Source organism: Arvicanthis niloticus, chromosome 10, assembly GCF_011762505.2.
Source record: "Arvicanthis niloticus isolate mArvNil1 chromosome 10, mArvNil1.pat.X, whole genome shotgun sequence".
Taxonomy (NCBI): Eukaryota; Metazoa; Chordata; class Mammalia; order Rodentia; family Muridae; genus Arvicanthis; species Arvicanthis niloticus.
Genome location: NC_047667.1, coordinates 22514758 through 22533301, shown reverse-complemented (window position 1 = coordinate 22533301; position 18544 = coordinate 22514758). Strand labels below are relative to the sequence as shown.

The 18544-nt window shown below is 52.3% G+C and overlaps 1 protein-coding gene across 4 annotated transcripts in view; it reads left to right on the top strand.

Moving 5' to 3' along the window:
- The window catches only part of Sox13 (SRY-box transcription factor 13), a 44209-nt gene extending 27374 nt beyond the window's left edge, over nt 1–16835 (top strand). For 2 of the 4 annotated variants that reach the window (XM_034513564.2, XM_076941193.1), the window contains exons 2-14: nt 6213–6411; nt 8612–8723; nt 8814–8900; nt 9748–9920; nt 10285–10353; nt 10709–10823; nt 12056–12138; nt 12296–12458; nt 12857–12966; nt 13071–13167; nt 13529–13672; nt 14477–14693; nt 15211–15632. In XM_034513564.2, the coding sequence (XP_034369455.1) occupies nt 6214–6411; nt 8612–8723; nt 8814–8900; nt 9748–9920; nt 10285–10353; nt 10709–10823; nt 12056–12138; nt 12296–12458; nt 12857–12966; nt 13071–13167; nt 13529–13672; nt 14477–14693; nt 15211–15484 (1842 nt within the window). In that variant the 5' untranslated portion in view covers nt 6213 and the 3' untranslated portion in view covers nt 15485–15632. Of the gene's footprint in view, nt 1–6212; nt 6412–8611; nt 8724–8813; nt 8901–9747; nt 9921–10284; nt 10354–10708; nt 10824–12055; nt 12139–12295; nt 12459–12856; nt 12967–13070; nt 13168–13528; nt 13673–14476; nt 14694–15210 lie in introns of all 4 variants that reach the window. The other 2 variants (XM_076941195.1, XM_076941194.1) reach the window with 2 other exon arrangements.
- Nucleotides 16836–18544: the final 1709 nt, after the last annotated feature.

Below are 18544 nucleotides of genomic sequence, written 5' to 3'. Positions count from 1 at the left end.
GGCTCCTGACTAGGACTTGGGGCAACAGGATAGGGTAGAACTGGGGGAGCCCAAGTTGTCTCCTGTGCACTGAGGGCTTTGGTCTTGGAAAAAGGAGAATCCCCTGAGAAAGCATGGTGAGTACTTTGCAAGGAAAGAGTTAAGGAAGTTGATGGAGTCTTTAGCCCTTGGAATAGAAGGTGCTTAAGGGAGGCTCCTACCAGGTCTTTAAGAAAGTGTTTATCCCTGCAGGGAAAGAAAAAAGAATGAGCTTGCTCTGCTGCCGATGAGTGTCCTTCACACTTGGGAAGGACAGGGGAAGGACAGGGAGCGGCATCCGGTTCCCTTGCTCTAGGCACTGTGCTAGGACCTGGGGCTACAGTGATAAGTGTAACAGGTGGATTGGTTGAGTTCTCAGGCTATGGCGGGAGTCAGAAACATTGTTGGGGCATTCCAAGGGCATTGCTGGCCATGGTTAGTCCTTTGACCGAGTTCTAGGTGCCCTGAGAATGTAAAACAGTCACATTTGATAGGTTACCTCTTCATCTTGGGTTCTCCTGTTCCCATTGTGCTGAGGAGGAAACAGGTTCAAGGAAGGCCCAAGATGGCACAGCAGTTGCTACTCCAGAATTCAAGCACAGGTATCCCAGGTCTGCGTGACTCAGAGACATTTCTGTCATCCACCTGACTCAGCATCCTGAGCTATTCACATACATGGACAGGATGCTCACCTTGTGTTACTTCACCCCCACAGACTCCCGTGACATGTGGGTAACTGCCCAGTCTGCAGGAGAGGAGACAGGCAGAGAGGACACATTCACACAGGTCAGCCGGGATCAGACTAGAATTACAGACTCTAAAACCTAGCCCTGATGCCGATGCCGTACTTGAGACACTTCCCTTTTCACTGTGGCAGGTAGGGGACCTTGCTTCCTTCAAGGCTGTCAGTGATGGGATGTACAGCCCAGGGAGGTACCCCCAAGGTGGTACCCCTAAGGTCTGGCTTCTATGTCCCGGTTGTGCCTCTAAGTAAGCTCAGAGCAGACCAGCCATGAGCCTACCCCCTGGTCAGGTGCCTGTGAGCATGGATGTATTCTGATACCCCAACAGGATCTGGTAGGGTTGCCTAAGGGCACCAGGTTGAGGTGGCTGGGCTCACAACTCCAGACCAGCCTGATGTCACTAGGAACCATTTCCTTAGTTTACCAGTGCTGTGCTAGGTGTCCCAAGATGTCACTTCCTGATAGCAGATAACCGAGAGTATGGGCTAAAGGTACTGAATGGGTACGAGAGCTGGAGAAGCACACTGAGGCTCAGTGGCAGGAGCGTCCTTGAGGAACACGCTGGAGCTCATGTTCATGGTGTTGTGGTACTGGGTCCAACCCCCATTGAAAACCCCAAACAAAAAGATAAAACAAATAAGATGGCTCTTGGGCACTGAGGCAGGTGGATCTTGAGTTCAGTCTGGCTCAAGTTAGGCTCTGTCTCAGAGAAAGATAAAAAGAGGTGAAATGAATGTTTTGTCTAATGCTGGGAAAATGGCTCGAAGATTAAGAGTCATTACCGCTCTTGCAAAGGACAGTGACCAGGTGGCTTACAACTAACTACCCACAGCTCCAGCTCCAGGGGGATCTGATGCCTCTGCCTTCAGCACATCCACTTAAGAGGGCACACACATACATACGAGACACACGAAAAGAAAATAGACCTTTAAAAGATGTAAAAGAGGAACAAAAAGAGAGAATGTCTTATCTAACCTAACCCATCAGTTTATACCCACAACTGGTTATGAGCAGGCTAATGTACCTGTGTGCCAAGTTTTGGGACCCTTGGTGTGTTTGATATGGTACACTCCTACCCGCTGTGTTACCAGGTCTCAGTAGCCAAATGTAGCCAGTGGGGCTGGTTCTGGGCAGTCAGGACAGGCAGTGGTCTCTTCTACCTCCCCCTGCACTTGGGTAGATAGATGGTCACCACGTCCAATGGGGCAGCATTTGGCCTCTGGCGTTCATCTGACCGTGCTCTCTGGCTGCGGTGGCCGTGACTGCTTGGACTGAGGTAGGGGTTGGAAACCCAGAGGCTGGGCCTAATGAAGAAGAAAAACCCTTGGGACCCAAGTCTGGCCAGAGGAGGTGACCTGGTGGCAGCCAGTGGGTGTGGGACAGAGGTGGCTGTGAGCCGAGGGATCAGAAGCCCACAGGCCTTCATTGTGTGCCTGTCACACTTCCTCTGGCTTTATTGCTTTTGTCCAACACCCTATTGTCTGGTTTCCTTTTGTCCCAGCTTTCAGCACCACTGCCTTTTATTTTCCAGCCAGCCTGGTTGTTTTCATTTCTTTTGTCTGAAGTTCCTGAGAGGAAGGTTTTATTTTCAGCGGTTTGATTAATTCACAGCTTGAGCCCGGGTTTGTTTGTTATGTAATTGCTGCCCTCAGCTCCAGGATAATACCCCGCCCCCACTCCTGCCCCCTACGGGGCCTGGCTCCCAGCCCCTCCCCAGCCGGATGGGCTAAGCTGCCTGCTTTCTGCCGGTTCTTCAGGCACCCCCAGGACCCCTGGGCCAAACTGGGCTAGGGTCTCTTTTCTCTTCATCCAGGTGAGACTAGGACCTATGAGGGTCCACTAGTCTGCTCTCACCCTGCTCTCTCCTGGGTTTCTGAGGCACCTTGCGCCTCAGAAAGTGGGTGGGGGAGTCTGCTGTGGTCTGATCTGTAGGATGCATTCAAATTAAATACATATGTACCAAGTATAATATTCCTATAACTATTCTTAAAACACCTTAGTGTTCTGTTGTATACAAAGCTGTAACATTGTATGATTCAGTACATAGTACCAGAGTTGTTGGTGTAGTCTACAGACTACGGTATACCCTGTATGGGATTGATGTGATACAAATGCACTTTATTTTCAATCCACTGAAAGTGGTATGATCTGAAAGTAGTAGATGGAAAATTTTAGACGTAAATAATTCATAACGTTTTGTTGTTGTTGTTGTCGTCTTGCTTTAAATGTGTTTATTGTGTGTGTGAGAGGCAGGAGGAGGTATTTGTGTACAGTGTGTATAGCAGTCAGTTGACAATTCTGGAGTGGTTCTTACCTTCTACGTTTTCGTAGGTTCCAGGGATAGAACCTCAGACAGCCAGACTTGCACTGTTGGGCAGCAAGCACCTCTACCTACAAGGCTTCTCTTGGCTTTGTTGGAGTTTTAAAAACAGTCTGTCTCTTTAGGCCCAGGCTGTCCCTTGTTACGTAGCCAAAGATGACCTGCGACCTTCCTGCCTCTACCTTCTGAGGACCACTGGTGTGTACCACCACACCCAGTTTTTGTGGTTGTTTCTTGAGATACCAAGTCTCTGTGTAGCCCTGGCTGTCCTGGAATTTATTCTGTAGACCAGGCTGGCCTTGAACTCAGAGATCTGTCTGCCTTTGCCTTGAAAGTGCTGGGGTTAAAGGCAGGCACCACCACCCAGCTCTTAGTTTTGTTTTGGCACTCTCAGTTTGGTGTGGTGCTGGAGATGGAGTCTAAAACTTCATACAAGCTAGGCAAGCGCTCTACCCCTGAATTACACACACGCCGCGGCCGTAGGAGCTTAAACAGCCCACTCCTCAGGATGAAGATGAAGTCTGGGGTGTAGATCATTCTTTATCCAGTGTATCCGTTAGTGGCGCCCCCTTTGATCAGCTGCAGTGACTGCAGCGTTTGTGTTCAGTCTGTCTACTCCTGGTGCACTCAACAGAGACTCAAACCTGCAGTCACAGGAATGCTAGAATTCCAGGGCTTGATTGAGCAGGCTTATCAATTAAGAACACTTACTTGGATTCCAGCGCACACACGGTGGCTCACATGACCTGTAACTCCACTCCAGGGCATCTGATGCCTTCTTTGGCTTCCATGGGCACTGCATGTACACAAAAATTGACTCAGATACATACATATAAGAGGTGAAAGTTCTCGATAGAGGGAAAAATTGTTTGCTAAAGTTGATAAAACCTAGTGAGAAGACACCGACTGTGAGATCCTGAAGAAGGGAAACGGATTTTGTCATTTTTTGAAAAAAAAGATTTATTTATTTTATATATGTGAGTGCACTGTGTCTCTCTTCAGACACACCAGAAGAGGGCATCAGATCCCATTACAGATGGTTGTGAGCCACCATGTGCTTGCTGGGAATTGAACTCAAGTCACCTGGAAGAACAGTTGGTGCTCTTAACCATTGAGCCATCTCTCCAGCTCATGATTTTGTCATTTTTGCTGCAACATAAACTGCAAGTGAACAGCTTGGGTGTGGGACTGTAGCCTGTTAGGCTGGAGAGTGGTATGGCTACAGGAATCTGCTGGGGGTATGTCCCATAAGGTGGCACTCATGTGTCACACAGCCTCTTCTGTTTAAGGGTCTGTTGCTGCATCTGATGGTTGCCCTACACCTGCCCGGAAAACTGAATCCCTATGCATCTAAGTTCATTCATTTTCTACCATTGCAGAGGCTGAGAAGGCAAGTGCCGCCTACCTGTGTCATCCCACAGCAGGAGGCCACACGGGTACTAGTCAGCTAATAAACTAATGAGCTCAATTTTCCAATAACAGCACACACACCCGCCCACCTCCCAGTGATGACATTAATCCATTTGTGAAGGCAAAGGGCTCCTGACCCAATCACCTCTGGTGAGGCCCCAACTCCCAATGTTTTTGTAAGAGGCCAGGTTTTTGAGTGCCACTGGAGCCAAGAGCACACCTTTGAGTGCTTGCTCGGGGACTGGGGAGGGTGGGCAACTGCTGCTCTGGCCTTTTGCCTGACATGATCTTGGAAACTACTCTGCAAAGTCTGCGGCTGGTGCTCGTCCTGTGGTGATGTTAAGCAGTTGTGTAGCTGGAGAGGAGGCAGCTCTGCAGGAGAGTCTACCAAGCATCTTGCAAGTTGGGCATGGGGCACGGCCTGTGATCCCAGCACTTGAGTTCAAGGCCCTCCTCAGCTATATAGTTCAGTACTAGCCTGGCTGTCCCAAGACCCTTTCTTAGAAAGCAAACAAATGTAAAAACCCAAGGGATAGGGACTGGTAAGAGGACTCAGTGGTTAGGAGCCCTTGCTGTTCTTCCAAAGGGCCGGGATTCAGTTTCCAGTACCCGTTGGTGGCTCACAACCATCTGAAACTCAAGTTCTAGGGGATTTGTGCCCTGCTCTGGGCTCTGGGGTTACCAGGCATAAATGTGGAGCATGTATTTACATACAGGCAAAACGCTCACACACATAAAAAGAAAACAAGACTCCCCAAGCTCGGCACTACAAATATCAGTGCCAGCAGGGGCTGAGTCCTCTAGGGATGCTAAGCTAGAGAGCAGGACAGAACGCCATTCGTCTATACTTTACAATTAGGTGTGTGATATACTGATGTGTGGAAGTATCAGAAATGTTTCATTTTGACTTGTTTCTGCAATGAGAATAAGCAACTGGTATAGGTTTGTCAGAGAGTAGATTCTTAGCTTGTGTGAGGTCCTAGGTTTGATCTTCAAGTCCATTAAAAAAAAAAAAAAAAAAAAAAGCCTTGTACTGGGAAGATGGTTCTCAGCTTTCTTTCAGTCACGCTGGGAACTAAGGCGTCTGTACCCTGTATGTGAGGGCTCCTGCGGAATCTAGACACGTTGGTTGTTGGACTGGAAGTTCGGATCCAAACTCTTTTTTGGGGATAGGGTCTCAACTGTGTAGCTCTGGCTATTCTAGAACTCACTCTGTAGACCAGGCTGGCCTCTAACTCACAGACATCTGCCTGCTTCTACCTCCTAACTGCAGGTATTAAAGGTGTGGGCCACACCCGGCCTTCAAATTCAGGCTCTTATCATGCTGACTCTTGGTTTTAACCTGTAGTAGCCAGATCCGTTATATATGTTGACACACATAGAGTGTTCAGTTCTCTTGGGTTCAGAAGCAGTCAGTTAGCCCACACTGGCTTCCTTTGGTGAGCCCTTCAGTTCACTACACTCAACATTGCAAGAAACGGTGGACTGAGGGTGCCCCTCAACTGGCTTCACTTTGCATGTGCGAGGCCCTGGAACAGCAAAAGAAAAAGGAGAAAGCTGGTTCTAAAGTAGGCTTGTGTAGGCGTCTGCATCTTTGAGCTGTGCCAGGCGGTGCTTTGTTGGGGAAACACAGGGTGGAGGTACTTCCTGGCGGGCAGGGTGGGTTTATAACTGGGCCATGGACCTCATTCGCTCAGTGCCCTCTGTCTCTCCTTCTGCAGGATGTCCATGCGGAGCCCCGTCTCTGTGCAGCTGGCCCCAGACAGCGCTAGCACCATGGTGAACTGCACCATCAAGTCTGAGGAGAAGAAGGAGCCTTGCCATGAGGCTCCCCAAGGCACAGCCTCTGCAGTGGAGCCCCAGCCTGGAGACCCAGCCCTGGCCTCCCAGGATGCCGCCAACCCAAAAGCTCCTCCTCAGGTGCCTAGCACTCTCTAGGGACCCACCCCTGGGTCAGCATCCCAACTCTGCCTTTGTGCCTTCACAACTGAGACCAACCCACCCTTTCCAACAGGCCTGCATGCTCTTGCCTAGCTTGTGTGCAGAAATGTTCTCTGCTAGGGCAAGATGGGGCCCAGGCGAGCAGAGGCAAGAAGCCACTGTGGTCAGGGCTGCTTGAGTCACCTGTCAGAGCAGGACAGGGGCTAGCTGCCTCCATCCTTCCCTGCGTGACATTATCAGAGGCCACAGTCTTTGTACACGGTGACTAGTTGAGGATGAGATATATGTGACCTGGGAAAGAGTTGGAGTAAAATTGGGGAACTCAGGTTGGAGAGATGAGTCAGAGGGTAAAATGCTTGCTGCACAGGCATGAGCATGGAGTTTGAATTCCTAGAACTCTTGTAAAAGCCACAGAAGTGTGGCAGCTCCCTGGAGGCAGAGATTGGGAGTCCCTGGAACAAGAGACTTGTCTCAGTAAATAAATGACAGGTGCTTGTCAAATGTGGGTCTACACACACACACACACACACACACACACACACACACACACACACGCAGGCACCTGCCTCAGTAAATGACAGGTGCTTGTCAAATGTGGGCTTACAGACACACACACACACACACACACACACACACACACACACACACGCACGCCTCAGTAAATAAATGATAGGTGCTTGTCAAATGTGGACCTCCAGACAGACACAAAGAGGTACACCTACCTGCACACACGTACCCACAGTCACATGGGAACACACACACACACACACACACACACACACGAAAGGGAACCATATATAAAGATTCTGCAGGTGTTCTGTTGCCATACAGGAAATTTAATTTGATAACACTAGAGAGGTGCTCAATTTGGAAGAGTGGGAATGGTGTCAGGGAACGCGTCCTAGAGGACTGGCTGGGCCTCAGGCACCAGGAGGCTTGAGGCTTCCGTTAGATGAGACATGGAATATTGCTGCTGCTGCTTCTGCAGCGGCTGTGGTCATGGTGCCTCCACTGCTCCCTTCTCTTCCTCCTCCTCCCCCTCCTCCTCCTCTTGGTTTTATTTTGTTTTGTTTATTGAGACATGGTCTCTAGTATGATCAGGCTGGCTAGAACTCACAGAGATTCCCCTGCCTCTGCCCCTTGAGCTCTGGGAGTAAAGATGTATGCCAGCATGTCTGGTTGAACGCTTCTTATGTCATGTGGTTTTTGCCTGAATGTGTGTAAGTGTAACATGTGCATTCCTGGTACCACAGAAGTCAGAAGTAGGCGGCAGATCCCCTGGAGCCGGAGTGATTGTGAACCACTGTGTGGGCACAGGGAACCGAACCTGGGCTCTCTGCAAGAGCAACAAATACTTTTAATTGCTGAGCTCTCTCTTCAGCTCCGAACTTTTTGTTCGTTTGGGGGAATTTTGTTTTGGTGTTTATCTGTCTATGGGTGTGTACACGTTGAGTGGAGTTGCCCTCAGAAACCAGAAGGGGGTGTTGGATCTTCTGGAGCTGGATGTGGGTGCTGGGAACTGAACTCTGCTTCAGCTCCAGGGACTACTTAGGGAAGCTACAATGGGTGCCTATAAGCAAGTAGCCTGCTGGAGCAGCACACAGGTTCATAACGACTAGCTGAGGGTGAGCTCTGTGTTAGCTCCTTTTCACGTACTGGGTCAGATGTCTGAACAACCTAAAGAAGGATTTATGGGCTCACAGTTCGAGGGTGTACATCGTGGAGAAGGCGTGATGGCCAGGGAATTGAGGCAGCTGGCCATGGCGTGCCTGTAGTCTGGTAGGGGCCAGGTAAAACAGTGCAGGGTCCCACATTCAGAGTGAGTCTCCTCTTGTCCGTTAAACTACCCTTGTAGACAAACCTAGCGGTTGTGTTTCCATGGTAATTCCAGACCCATGGTCGGCTCCCTCCTGACATTGGCCTCTTTCAGATACTTTAGTGCATAGATCCCAGAGACAGGCCTGGCTTTCAGAGTTGTCAGGGACTTGTATGAGATCCAGCCCCCTGTGAGCCACCCAGCCTGGGATGAAACATAGGTCTCTTACCCCCGAGTCCTTATTAATGTCACTGTGTCATGTTGCAGGGTCCCTCAGAAAGGACACCTTTGTGGTGCTCAGCCCTCTGTGCCCTGTGCTCCCCTTTCTTGAGAATGGCAGTGATAATTCAGTGTCTCTTACAGAACTGTGCCTCACCAGAGAGCAGTGGGTCCCCAGACCCCAAGAGACCAGCAGCCTCCGAGGCTGCTTCGGGAAGCCAGGAGCGGCTGGACTTCAACCGCAACTTACAGGAAGGTAGGAATGATACCTCTCGGGTGGGTCAGAGGTGAGGTCAAGGCTGGTCTCTGCTGGGCCCTCACCCTGCCCTGACCTTGCCACTTCCAGTTGTGCCAGCCATTGAGAAGCTGCTGTCCAGTGACTGGAAGGAGAGGTTTCTGGGAAGAAGCTCTGTGGAAGCTAAGGATGTCAAAGGTGCGTACAGGCCTGTGTACAGAGGGCAGGGAGAGCCTCTCAGAGCCTTTCCCTTCTGGTCTAGTCACACATTCTGGCTAAATAGGGCAGCACCTCATGCACCTGTCCTGTGTCTTTGCTCCCACCTGGTTCTGAGGGTCATCACCATGCCTCGCCCAGAAGTCTCTAAGCAGTAGTCTGGCCCATCCCCAGTGGGGAGGCCTAGCTGGAAGCAGATCCCTGGGAGGGATCTAGGCTCTTATTCAGGACCCTTGGGACTAGGTGCTCAGCATTCAACCTTCCTGCTCTCAGTCTACCTTGTGAGCTGACAGTTTGCACTCACTGTTGGAGTTGAGGCTAGGCTTCCAGGACCGTATTGAGTGCTATTGCTTACCTCAGAGTGATCATCTTGTCAGTGTTCTTGACCACACCTACAGTGGGAGCTTTAAATCAATGCTTCCATTCCCCCCTCTCCCATTTACTGACTGGGAGTCCCAGGGATGGGGCCCCGAGCTTCTTGGGCATTTTTCAGAGGCATCCTGAGTATAAATGGTCCCCAGTTCAGCTGTTAAGAATAAACTGGTACATTAGCCAGCCAGGTTGAAGTAGAAGGCAGGGACATGAGCAAACATTGCCAGATACTAGCCAAAACAGTTTTCCACATATTAGCACGTTCATCCTCAAACTGCCCCTGTGAAGTGACTGTCATTGTCCCAAACAATAGATCAAAAAAAATCCCCTAAAGTACAGAGAGGTTGGAGACTGGGCTGGCAGGATCTTGGCGTAGAGCAATTGTCAGATGGGTGGGTGGGCGGACAGACAGGTGAACTAACAAGAGCTCCCACTGTGGTATTTCTCTGTGGAGCAGGGACCCAAGAGAGCCTGGCTGAGAAGGAGCTCCAGCTTCTGGTCATGATCCATCAGCTATCTGCCCTTCGGGACCAGCTCCTTACAGCCCACTCTGAGCAGAAGAACATGGCTGCCATGCTGTTCGAGAAGCAACAGCAACAGATGGAACTGGCCAGGCAGCAGCAGGAGCAGGTGTGCCTGGGTCGGGGCTTTGGAGTCCTTTGTGGGAAAGGGTGACTCCCAGCAAGAGAAGACCAGGTTCTGGGAACTGGCGCTCAGCTGTGTCCCCTAGAGTTAGGCTTGTCCCCTGGTGCTTTACTCTCTCCCCTGGCACTCAGCCGTGTCGTCCCCTGGAGCTCAGCTTTGTCCCTGGCGCTTTGCTCTGTCCCTTGGCACTCTGCTCTGTCCCTTGGCACTCTGCTCTGTCCCCTGGCACGCTGTTCTGTCTCCATGCTCTCTACTTGGCCTCCTGGGGAAGTCAGGGGTAAGCTGGGACAGGCACCCAAGGAGAGCCAGGGCCGTCTGTGATTCCCCTGTCAACTCCATGCCTCTCTAGATTGCCAAGCAGCAGCAGCAGCTGATTCAGCAGCAGCACAAGATCAATCTCCTCCAGCAGCAGATCCAGGTGATGATGGGAGGGGCACAGGCCGAGGGTGCCATTGGCCTGGGGAGCCGAGGGGAAAGGGGGCTGCAGAAAATCCCGCCTTCATCCCCCGGACTTGAAGAGACTATACTTTTGCTCCAGTTTCCACCGATTGTATTGTCCAGTTCTTAGATGGTGACCCAGGATGTCTCCCTCTGGCCCCCGTTGATACTTAAGGACAAGGAGATGGGCTCACAGATGTAATATGATAGATCCTTTGGAAAATTGTCCCTACTCTCTGCCCTGTGTATACCCACCGCACCCCAGGTCCTGGGCTGACCCCAGCTGGGCAGCTCTTTGGTCCTCAGGGATTTACAGTGGGTTTCTTTGCCTTCAGCAGGTTAACATGCCTTATGTCATGATCCCAGCCTTCCCCCCAAGTCACCAGCCTTTGCCTGTCACTCCTGACTCCCAGCTGGCTTTGCCCATTCAGCCCATTCCCTGCAAGCCAGGTGAGTGAGACCAGGAAGGACCACCCCTGGGGCAGCTTTCTGGAGATGAGGGAAGGAACCCAGAGCCACGCTGCATGCCCTAGTTTACACTGTGGCCTTTCTGGTAGAAGAATAAGTCCTTTCCGAACTTATGTGGGAGAATGAGAAGGAGGAGCGTGCCTCAAAGCACAGAGACTCGGGAGAGAGGAAAGTTGGGGAGGCTCCCTGAGGAGGTGGTGCTTGATGGTTGGGTCCTGGAGAAGGGGTGGTAGGATTCATCATGAAGGAGAAACGAACTGGGGTGCAAGGCTCAGGGAAAGGGCTTGCAAAGGCATGTGAGAGCGACAGGGATCTGGGAGGCTGTGGAGGACTGGAACATGGGGTCTGCGAAGTGGGTGCGTTGGACTGCTTGAGTGGGGAGTGTGCTCTCTCTGGTTGTGGGGGATGACAGTGAAGGTGACTTATGGGATGATCCCAATAAGATCTGGAGACAGTGCCCACAGACGGAGTTGGGACAGGGACAGGAAGGACATGCTGCCTGTAAATGCCACAACAGGATGGGTAGCAGTGCAGACTGCTCCTGAGTCCAGCCCCACAGCCATCCTGGACACGCCCCCTTTGAGCCTTTAGCTACCTGCCTGTGGCTAGCAATTTGTACACTGACTTATCTCCGCCACACTCCCCCTTGATTCTAAGCCTAGTAAGATAAAGCAGATAGGAGAGAGAGAACTGTACAGGCCAAGGGATAGGTTATAGAGTCTGGACCTGGGTTCAAATCCTGGTGCTGCCATTTAATGGGTTTATGGGCAGCCTGCTGAATTCACAAGGTCTGTTTTTCTTACCTGTTAGGATGTGCAGAGAACCCTAATAACACCTGTAAAATGAGTCTCATGCTCTGAGTCCCCTTACATACCATACGCTTTGTCATAGAGGGGAAGCATGTGGAGCTTCCTCCCAACACAGTAGCTTTGCCCCCTACACACAGGAGGTACAAGACTGGGGGCGGGGGGGGGGGGGAGGGCTGCTGTCCCTTGCATGAAGCTCTTTAGAGTGGGTTGCAAAGGGCAGGCAGGGCCATCAGCCTGCAGGGGCCATATGGGAAGAGGGGATAGATGGTCCCCTGATGAGAACAGAACAGGTTAGACCAGCTCTAGACTCTGCCCACCTACCTGTGGTCCTGGGACCTGTCACTCAGGTGACTGCTATTCCGGGCTCACCTGGGACTTTGTCTCTTGCTGCTTTTCTTTCTACAGTGGAGTACCCTCTGCAGCTGCTGCATAGCCCGCCTGCCCCTGTGGTGAAGAGGCCAGGGGTGGCCTCCCACCACCCCCTGCAGGTACTCCCCTCCCCACTGCCGCCTGGAACCCCCTCCCTCGCTCGAGGCCGCTGCCTCTCTTTGCTCTTGGCTCACTCTCCTTGAGTCCTGTCTGTCCTGTGTGATGGGGGTGGTCCTCCTCGGGTGTTTCTCATTCCCTGTCTTTCTGGGTCCACAGGAGCCCCCACAACCACTAAACCTCACAGCCAAGCCCAAGGTACCTGAGCTGCCCAACACCTCCAGTTCTCCCAGCCTGAAGATGAACAGCTGTGGGCCTCGCCCCTCCAGCCACGGGGCTACCACAAGGGACCTGCAGTCCAGCCCCCCCAACCTGCCTCTGGGTAAGCCTTTTCATCTGCTCTCTCCTAAGAAGCCGATGGTTAAGTCAGGCCACCTTGGGCACAGTCCTCTTTCTCAGTTCCAGATTGGGGTTTTAAACAGTTGTCACTGAGCCCCACCCCAGCCTCTGCTTTCTTAAAAGCCAGGGATGAGGCTTGCATGCAGGAGGCCTCCTCCTTCCTCCCCCCCCCCCCACCCCCTTGTTCTCCAGGATCGGATTAGACAGCACAGGGTCAGACAGCTGAGATGCACATTTGGGAGTGTTGCTTTGTCCCCAGCCCCTTGGCACCCTGTAGCTGGCAGTCCTGAAGGGAGGTATGGCGATGGGCAGGGAGTGTGCCACCACCAGGAGCCCCTAGGTGTGACATGGCAGGAAGCATAAATGTTCTCTCTCCAACAGGCTTCCTTGGTGAAGGGGACGCTGTCACCAAAGCCATCCAGGATGCTCGGCAGCTGCTCCACAGCCACAGTGGGGCCTTGGAAAACTCCCCCAACACCCCATTCCGAAAGGTATGGGCCACTCTTCCTCTTCCCAGAAGACGGGCAGGAGGTGGAAGATGAAGACAGAATGACACAGGAAGTACTGATCCGTACTTTGTCCCTGTCCCCTGCAGGACCTCATCAGCCTGGACTCCTCCCCAGCCAAGGAGCGGCTGGAGGAGAGCTGTGTGCATCCCCTGGAGGAAGCCATGCTGAGCTGTGACATGGATGGTGAGGATTCTGGCATAGGGCTGTGTCTGACTCTGATACCTTCCTTCCCTTCTTTCTCAGGTCCTTCCTAGCGTGTGTCTCCGTTGTTCCCTGGTGTCTCTGTCCGTAGGTCACCTTTTGGTATCTTGTAACGACTCAGTGGGGCCCTACAATTCTGGATCGTTGCTGTGCCTATTCTCTGGCTGTGGTGGCCCCCCTACTGCTGGCCTTTGCTTTCCTCCTCATTTTCTCCTTCCTGCCTTGCTAGGCCTGAGCTGATTTCTGTATGAGCCTCATCAGTGCCTCCTGGTGGCCATGCAAGGGATATCTCTGCCAGCCCCAGAGCTGTTGCCTGCCTGACTCCTACCTACCTGTCTTCCAGGCTCCCGCCATTTCTCCGAGTCCCGGAACAGCAGCCACATCAAAAGACCCATGAATGCCTTCATGGTGTGGGCCAAGGATGAGCGGAGGAAAATTCTTCAAGCCTTCCCAGACATGCATAACTCTAGCATCAGCAAGATCCTTGGTAAGGGCCAGGGTGTGGGTCCTCTGCAGCTTTCGTCTAGGGACACACTTCAGTAGGACTGGGTTGGGTCTCAGGAGCCAGCTGGGTCCATTTGGGGCTTGCGTGCCTTTTCGAACCCTGGTAGAATCTTACAGGGTGTAGCAATTGAGATGTTCTGCGTAGCAGGGCTCTTCTGGTTGCCCCTCTCCTTAGGACTTTGTGTTCCCTACCACCCCCACTCAGTGCCTCTTACAGCCTGTACTATGGCAGTAAATGGGAGACTGGTATTTTGGATCATCAGCACAAAGATTTTTTTGTGTCTGAGACTGAGGAGAGGGCAGGGCCAACAAGGCTGATTAAGGGTGGTGTTTTCATGGCTGAGTCCCCTCCAGTAACCGTGCAGCTTTCTCTTGTCTGGAACACCAGGGTTCTGTTTCAGCTTTGCCATGTCGGCATTGCAGCCTAGGGCCTGGCACATGCTAGGCAGATGCTCTACCACTGAGCTGCACCTCAGGTTGACACTGGATACTTAGTGGCCTGGAGTGGCTGCTCTTTCGTGAGTGCCCTTGGAACAGAGACTTCTCGGGGTGGCTGAGCTGTTTGACATGAGAGTGGTACAGACTACCTGTCATTGCCAGCCTCATCCATTCCCTGACCAGGATCCAGAGAGCATCCACACTTGGCCAGGCCTGGATGAGAGCATATGCCTGAATCACTTTTTATCCCAGTTGAGGACCAGGGTCCAATCAGGGCTTCTAGCTGGGGGCCTTGCACTGGGGGGACCCTGAGTGTCTGGCCCTTAGTTATTGCCTGGTATTGGATCAGGTTCTCGCTGGAAGTCCATGACCAACCAGGAGAAGCAGCCGTACTACGAGGAGCAGGCCCGTCTGAGCCGGCAGCACCTGGAGAAATACCCGGACTACAAGTACAAGCCAAGGCCTAAGCGTACCTGCGTCGTGGAGGGCCGGCGGCTGCGTGTGGGCGAGTACAAGGCCCTGATGAGGACGCGGCGCCAGGGTGCTCGCCAAAGCTACACCATCCCGTGAGCAGGCCCTCCCTGGTGGCCAGAGGCAGCTTGTGGCTGCCGTGAGGGACTGGGTTTGTGTGTGGCTGGTCTTTGTGTGAGGCAGGCAGGGCTCTGCCTGCAAGGATCTGGGTGCAGATTTGTGTGTCGCCTGCCTGTGTGTGAACCCTGATGACCGTGTGTGAGGCTGTGGTGACTGGGGGTTGGGCATGAGACTTAGACTAACTGTGGGATACCTGCTGTCGGACCAATGCAGGGCAAACTCAGAACACCACAGGTATTCATCCCATAGGAAGGTTCCTTATTTGATCATGGCAGAGTGGAGCTTTGTAGACTATGAACGAAGTAATATTCACGTGCTACCGTCCAACATACCCTCGGCTCTGAGTTTTCCAGCTATAGCTGACAGTGAATTTGGCCATCAGGAAGCACACAGGGGCCAGCGTATGCTGGTTACCCAGCCAGCGGGGAGGGCCGGGAAGGCAGGGAGGACTCATGGGTACATCTGTAATTTCGACTTTTCTCTGCCTCTCAGCCCGCAGGCTGGCCAGGCACAGGTGAACTCAGATATCCTGTTCCCTCGGGCAGCAGGCATACCCCTGGCACGTCCACTGGTGGAGCACTATGACCCCCAGGGCCTGGACCCCAACATGCCTGTCATCATCAATACCTGCAGTCTCCGGGAGGAAGGGGAGGGCACAGATGACAGGCACTCGGTGGCTGATGGAGAGATGTACCGGTACAGCGAGGACGAGGACTCAGAGGGTGATGAGAAGAGTGACGAGGAGCTGGTGGTACTCACAGACTGATCCCCAGCTAGCTGGGCTCGGCCTGTCACTGCTGGGGGAAAAGACCTTTTGTTCCCAACTGGACAGGCAACAGCCAGCCTTCCTGAACTATCTTGGTACTTGGACTTGGGTGTGCCCAGGTGATGGGTGAATCTGCACTTGTAGATACATTCCCAGGGTGGGGGTCCTCCTCTCCATCACAGTTCTGGGCACATCCGAGGAGCTCATGCCCTGACTGGGTGGGATTCACGTGGCTGTAGTGAACCAAGCTGGCTGAGGGTTTTAGCCATTGGGGCTGATGGCCAGGGACCATTGGATGTACGCCCTCCTGTATGTCCAGGATACATGGCAGGGATATACCTGTCCCCCCTAAGGTCACATGCTTTTTTCCATTTTTGTCTTGGCCCAGACCAACCATTATGGGACAATACCTGCCCTACAAGCTCCCAGGTCACCCGGGGTTACTTTGTACTCTGTGCAGTCTGGCTGTCCTGTCTTTGTCTTCCAAGTCCATGTGCCTCTGGCTACTGTGTGTCTGTGCGGGGCTCACCTCTTCATCTTGCCACTCCCGGCAAAAGATGCTTGCTGAGTGGTCACTGTGAGCCAGTCATGTCGATGAGCTCTGTGATGCGTGTCTTGATGCTTCTCTGGGGGCTGCTTCTGTGTTCCTTTGTCCCCAAATTGCTACCTCTTTGTCAGTCTGGTGTCTCAGGTTCTGTGTAATTTCTCCCCATGTACATTTTTCTCTCTCTCTGTCCCTGCTCCTACCACACCCGCTATATTCTCTGGGTGTTTATAGGGCCCAGCCTGCCCCTGGGACTGGCAGTTTCCTGACCCCATGACCCCTTTCCTCCCTTCTGACTTTGCCAGTCAGTTCCCATGGAGCCATTTTTAGCTCCCAGAGCCGTGAGAGCCTGCCTAGGTCTCCAAGAGGCTCTGCCCTGATTCCCAACCTGTGTCCCAGGCGTGGGGGACTTTTTGTCAGTGACAGCCCTGCAGAGGGGACCCCGTGGCAGCTGGTCTCCATCCCTTCTTCATGAGCTTAGAGTGGGTTCTTTTCCTCCCGCACCCTGTCCTGGGGAATGGACTTCACTCCTGTCAAGCTTCCTGGTTGTGTCCCAAGAAAATCAAAGACCATTAGCACCTCGCTTCAAAGATCTGGAGCTGCCTGGGTCAGAGAAATGACCCTAAAATCCCAGATGGCCAGGTGCCTCCCTCCCCATCTCTGTTGACCCTGTTTCTCTCCAGACTGTTTCTTTTTATGACTGTAAACATAGATAGTGCTTTATTTTGTTACTAAGAAGATAATGATGAATAACTTAACCAGCATATTTGTTTTCCGATGGTGTAATAAAGACCAACCATTTCAGAATGTGCCTTTTCTCTGTTGGGAGGCTGGTGCTAGCCGGTCGCTACTGCCCCCTGGTGGCAGCACATGGGAGGGTCAGGCAAAGTGTCTGAAAGAAATGGCTTTGGCAAGAGGAAGATGTAGGACAGGCCTACAGAGGAGGCACTGTAGCAGCCTGGAGGAACAGGAACAGTGGCTCAGCTATCCCTCTTTGGGCTTCACTGACCCACCTAAAAGGAAGAGACTTAAAACTTCTTCATGAATCCTACCCTCCCTTTGGGAGAGGGAGCCACTTGAGTCCAGTGGAAGCCGTGGACTCATCCCACAAGAGGGACACACACACACTCAGGAACTCCCTTGTGGGCTGCCTGCCATATTTATTAAGGGGACAGTCTCGGGTGCTAGTCCTCAAAACTTCACTTGGAATAGAGATTTCAAAGGCATAGTTGTGACAGAATTGTCTCTGGAGGAAAGGACAGAATTCCTCAAAATTACCGGGGTTCTCTAAGACAGGTCTTGGTTAAATTCATACCATCAGCGTGGTATGGGGGAGACAGAGCTGAGCAGCAACTCTGGTAAAAGAAATGGCTCAGATTAACAAAGACATATGTCCTCGATGAGGGGGTGATGAGGCAGTATATGTTCTCACAGGGCTTGGGTCCCGGGTGTGTTGCTCCAGTCCAAACTCCTTTAGGAAAAGCTGCATCATCTGGAGGGGCCCAGAATCAGCCTTTGAGAATGAGGCATCCTAATAGGTATACCCTTAGAGTAAGGGGCCAGGGTCATCCAGTCCACCAAACGAGGCAAGAGGGAAAAGACTGTTTCTGGTAAAGACAGATGCTCTGTGTACTGTGAGATTGAACCTGAGCTGATAGTCTCAAATTTCACTATTTTGGCTATAGACACACACACACACACACACACACACACACACACACACACACACACACCAGCAAAGATGTTGGGAAGTAGAAATTAAGAACTATGGGGCAGACTTGGCACTACAGAGGTTTTCTTAATTTTACATACTGGTGAGACAGTAGATAAAAGTGAGATAAAGACCACACACTGCCAAGAACCAGGGACAGCTGATGAGGGAGTGTCCTGACTCCTAGCTCTGTCCTTCAGAGCTCTGGCTGTCTCAAACCTTGGTCCCCTGTCCATCCCTGAGGGAGGGGCCAACAACAAGAGACCTGCCCAGGGTTCTGGAAACTTCTTTGGTCTCTGCCTGGCCCTGTTAAGTGGCCACTAGGGGGAGCTGCTTGGCTCAAAGCCCCTAACTTCACTCCAAATTAACATCTCAGACAAAATTAGATCCCATAATTTTGGGAGTCCTCCCAGTTCTTCCTTTGGACCTATGGCTGGTCCTCAATACCAGAGGTGTTCCAGATACCTTTGTCCACGGGGCCTCATCTAGCTGCTGTGCCATTACCACCCCAAGACCTCTGGCCAACTGGAACCTCAATCCTGTGAGAAGCAGGCAGATGGGCAGAAGCAGGGACAGTATGTTCTGGTCACTATCTGGACAGCTAGCTACAAGCTCGCCTAGCCCCTGCCTACCTCCACACAGGCCCAGGGTCAGCCCCAAGAAGGTGGCCTTGGCCTGGAGCACCTGCCTAGAATGACAGGAGTGAAGTGGGACTTAGGCTTGGTGCTGAAGCATGGGCCCTCTGTTACCCCAGCCACTCCCCACTCATATCGGTTGGCTGCAAGGTGGTGACACAGAGCCCTAG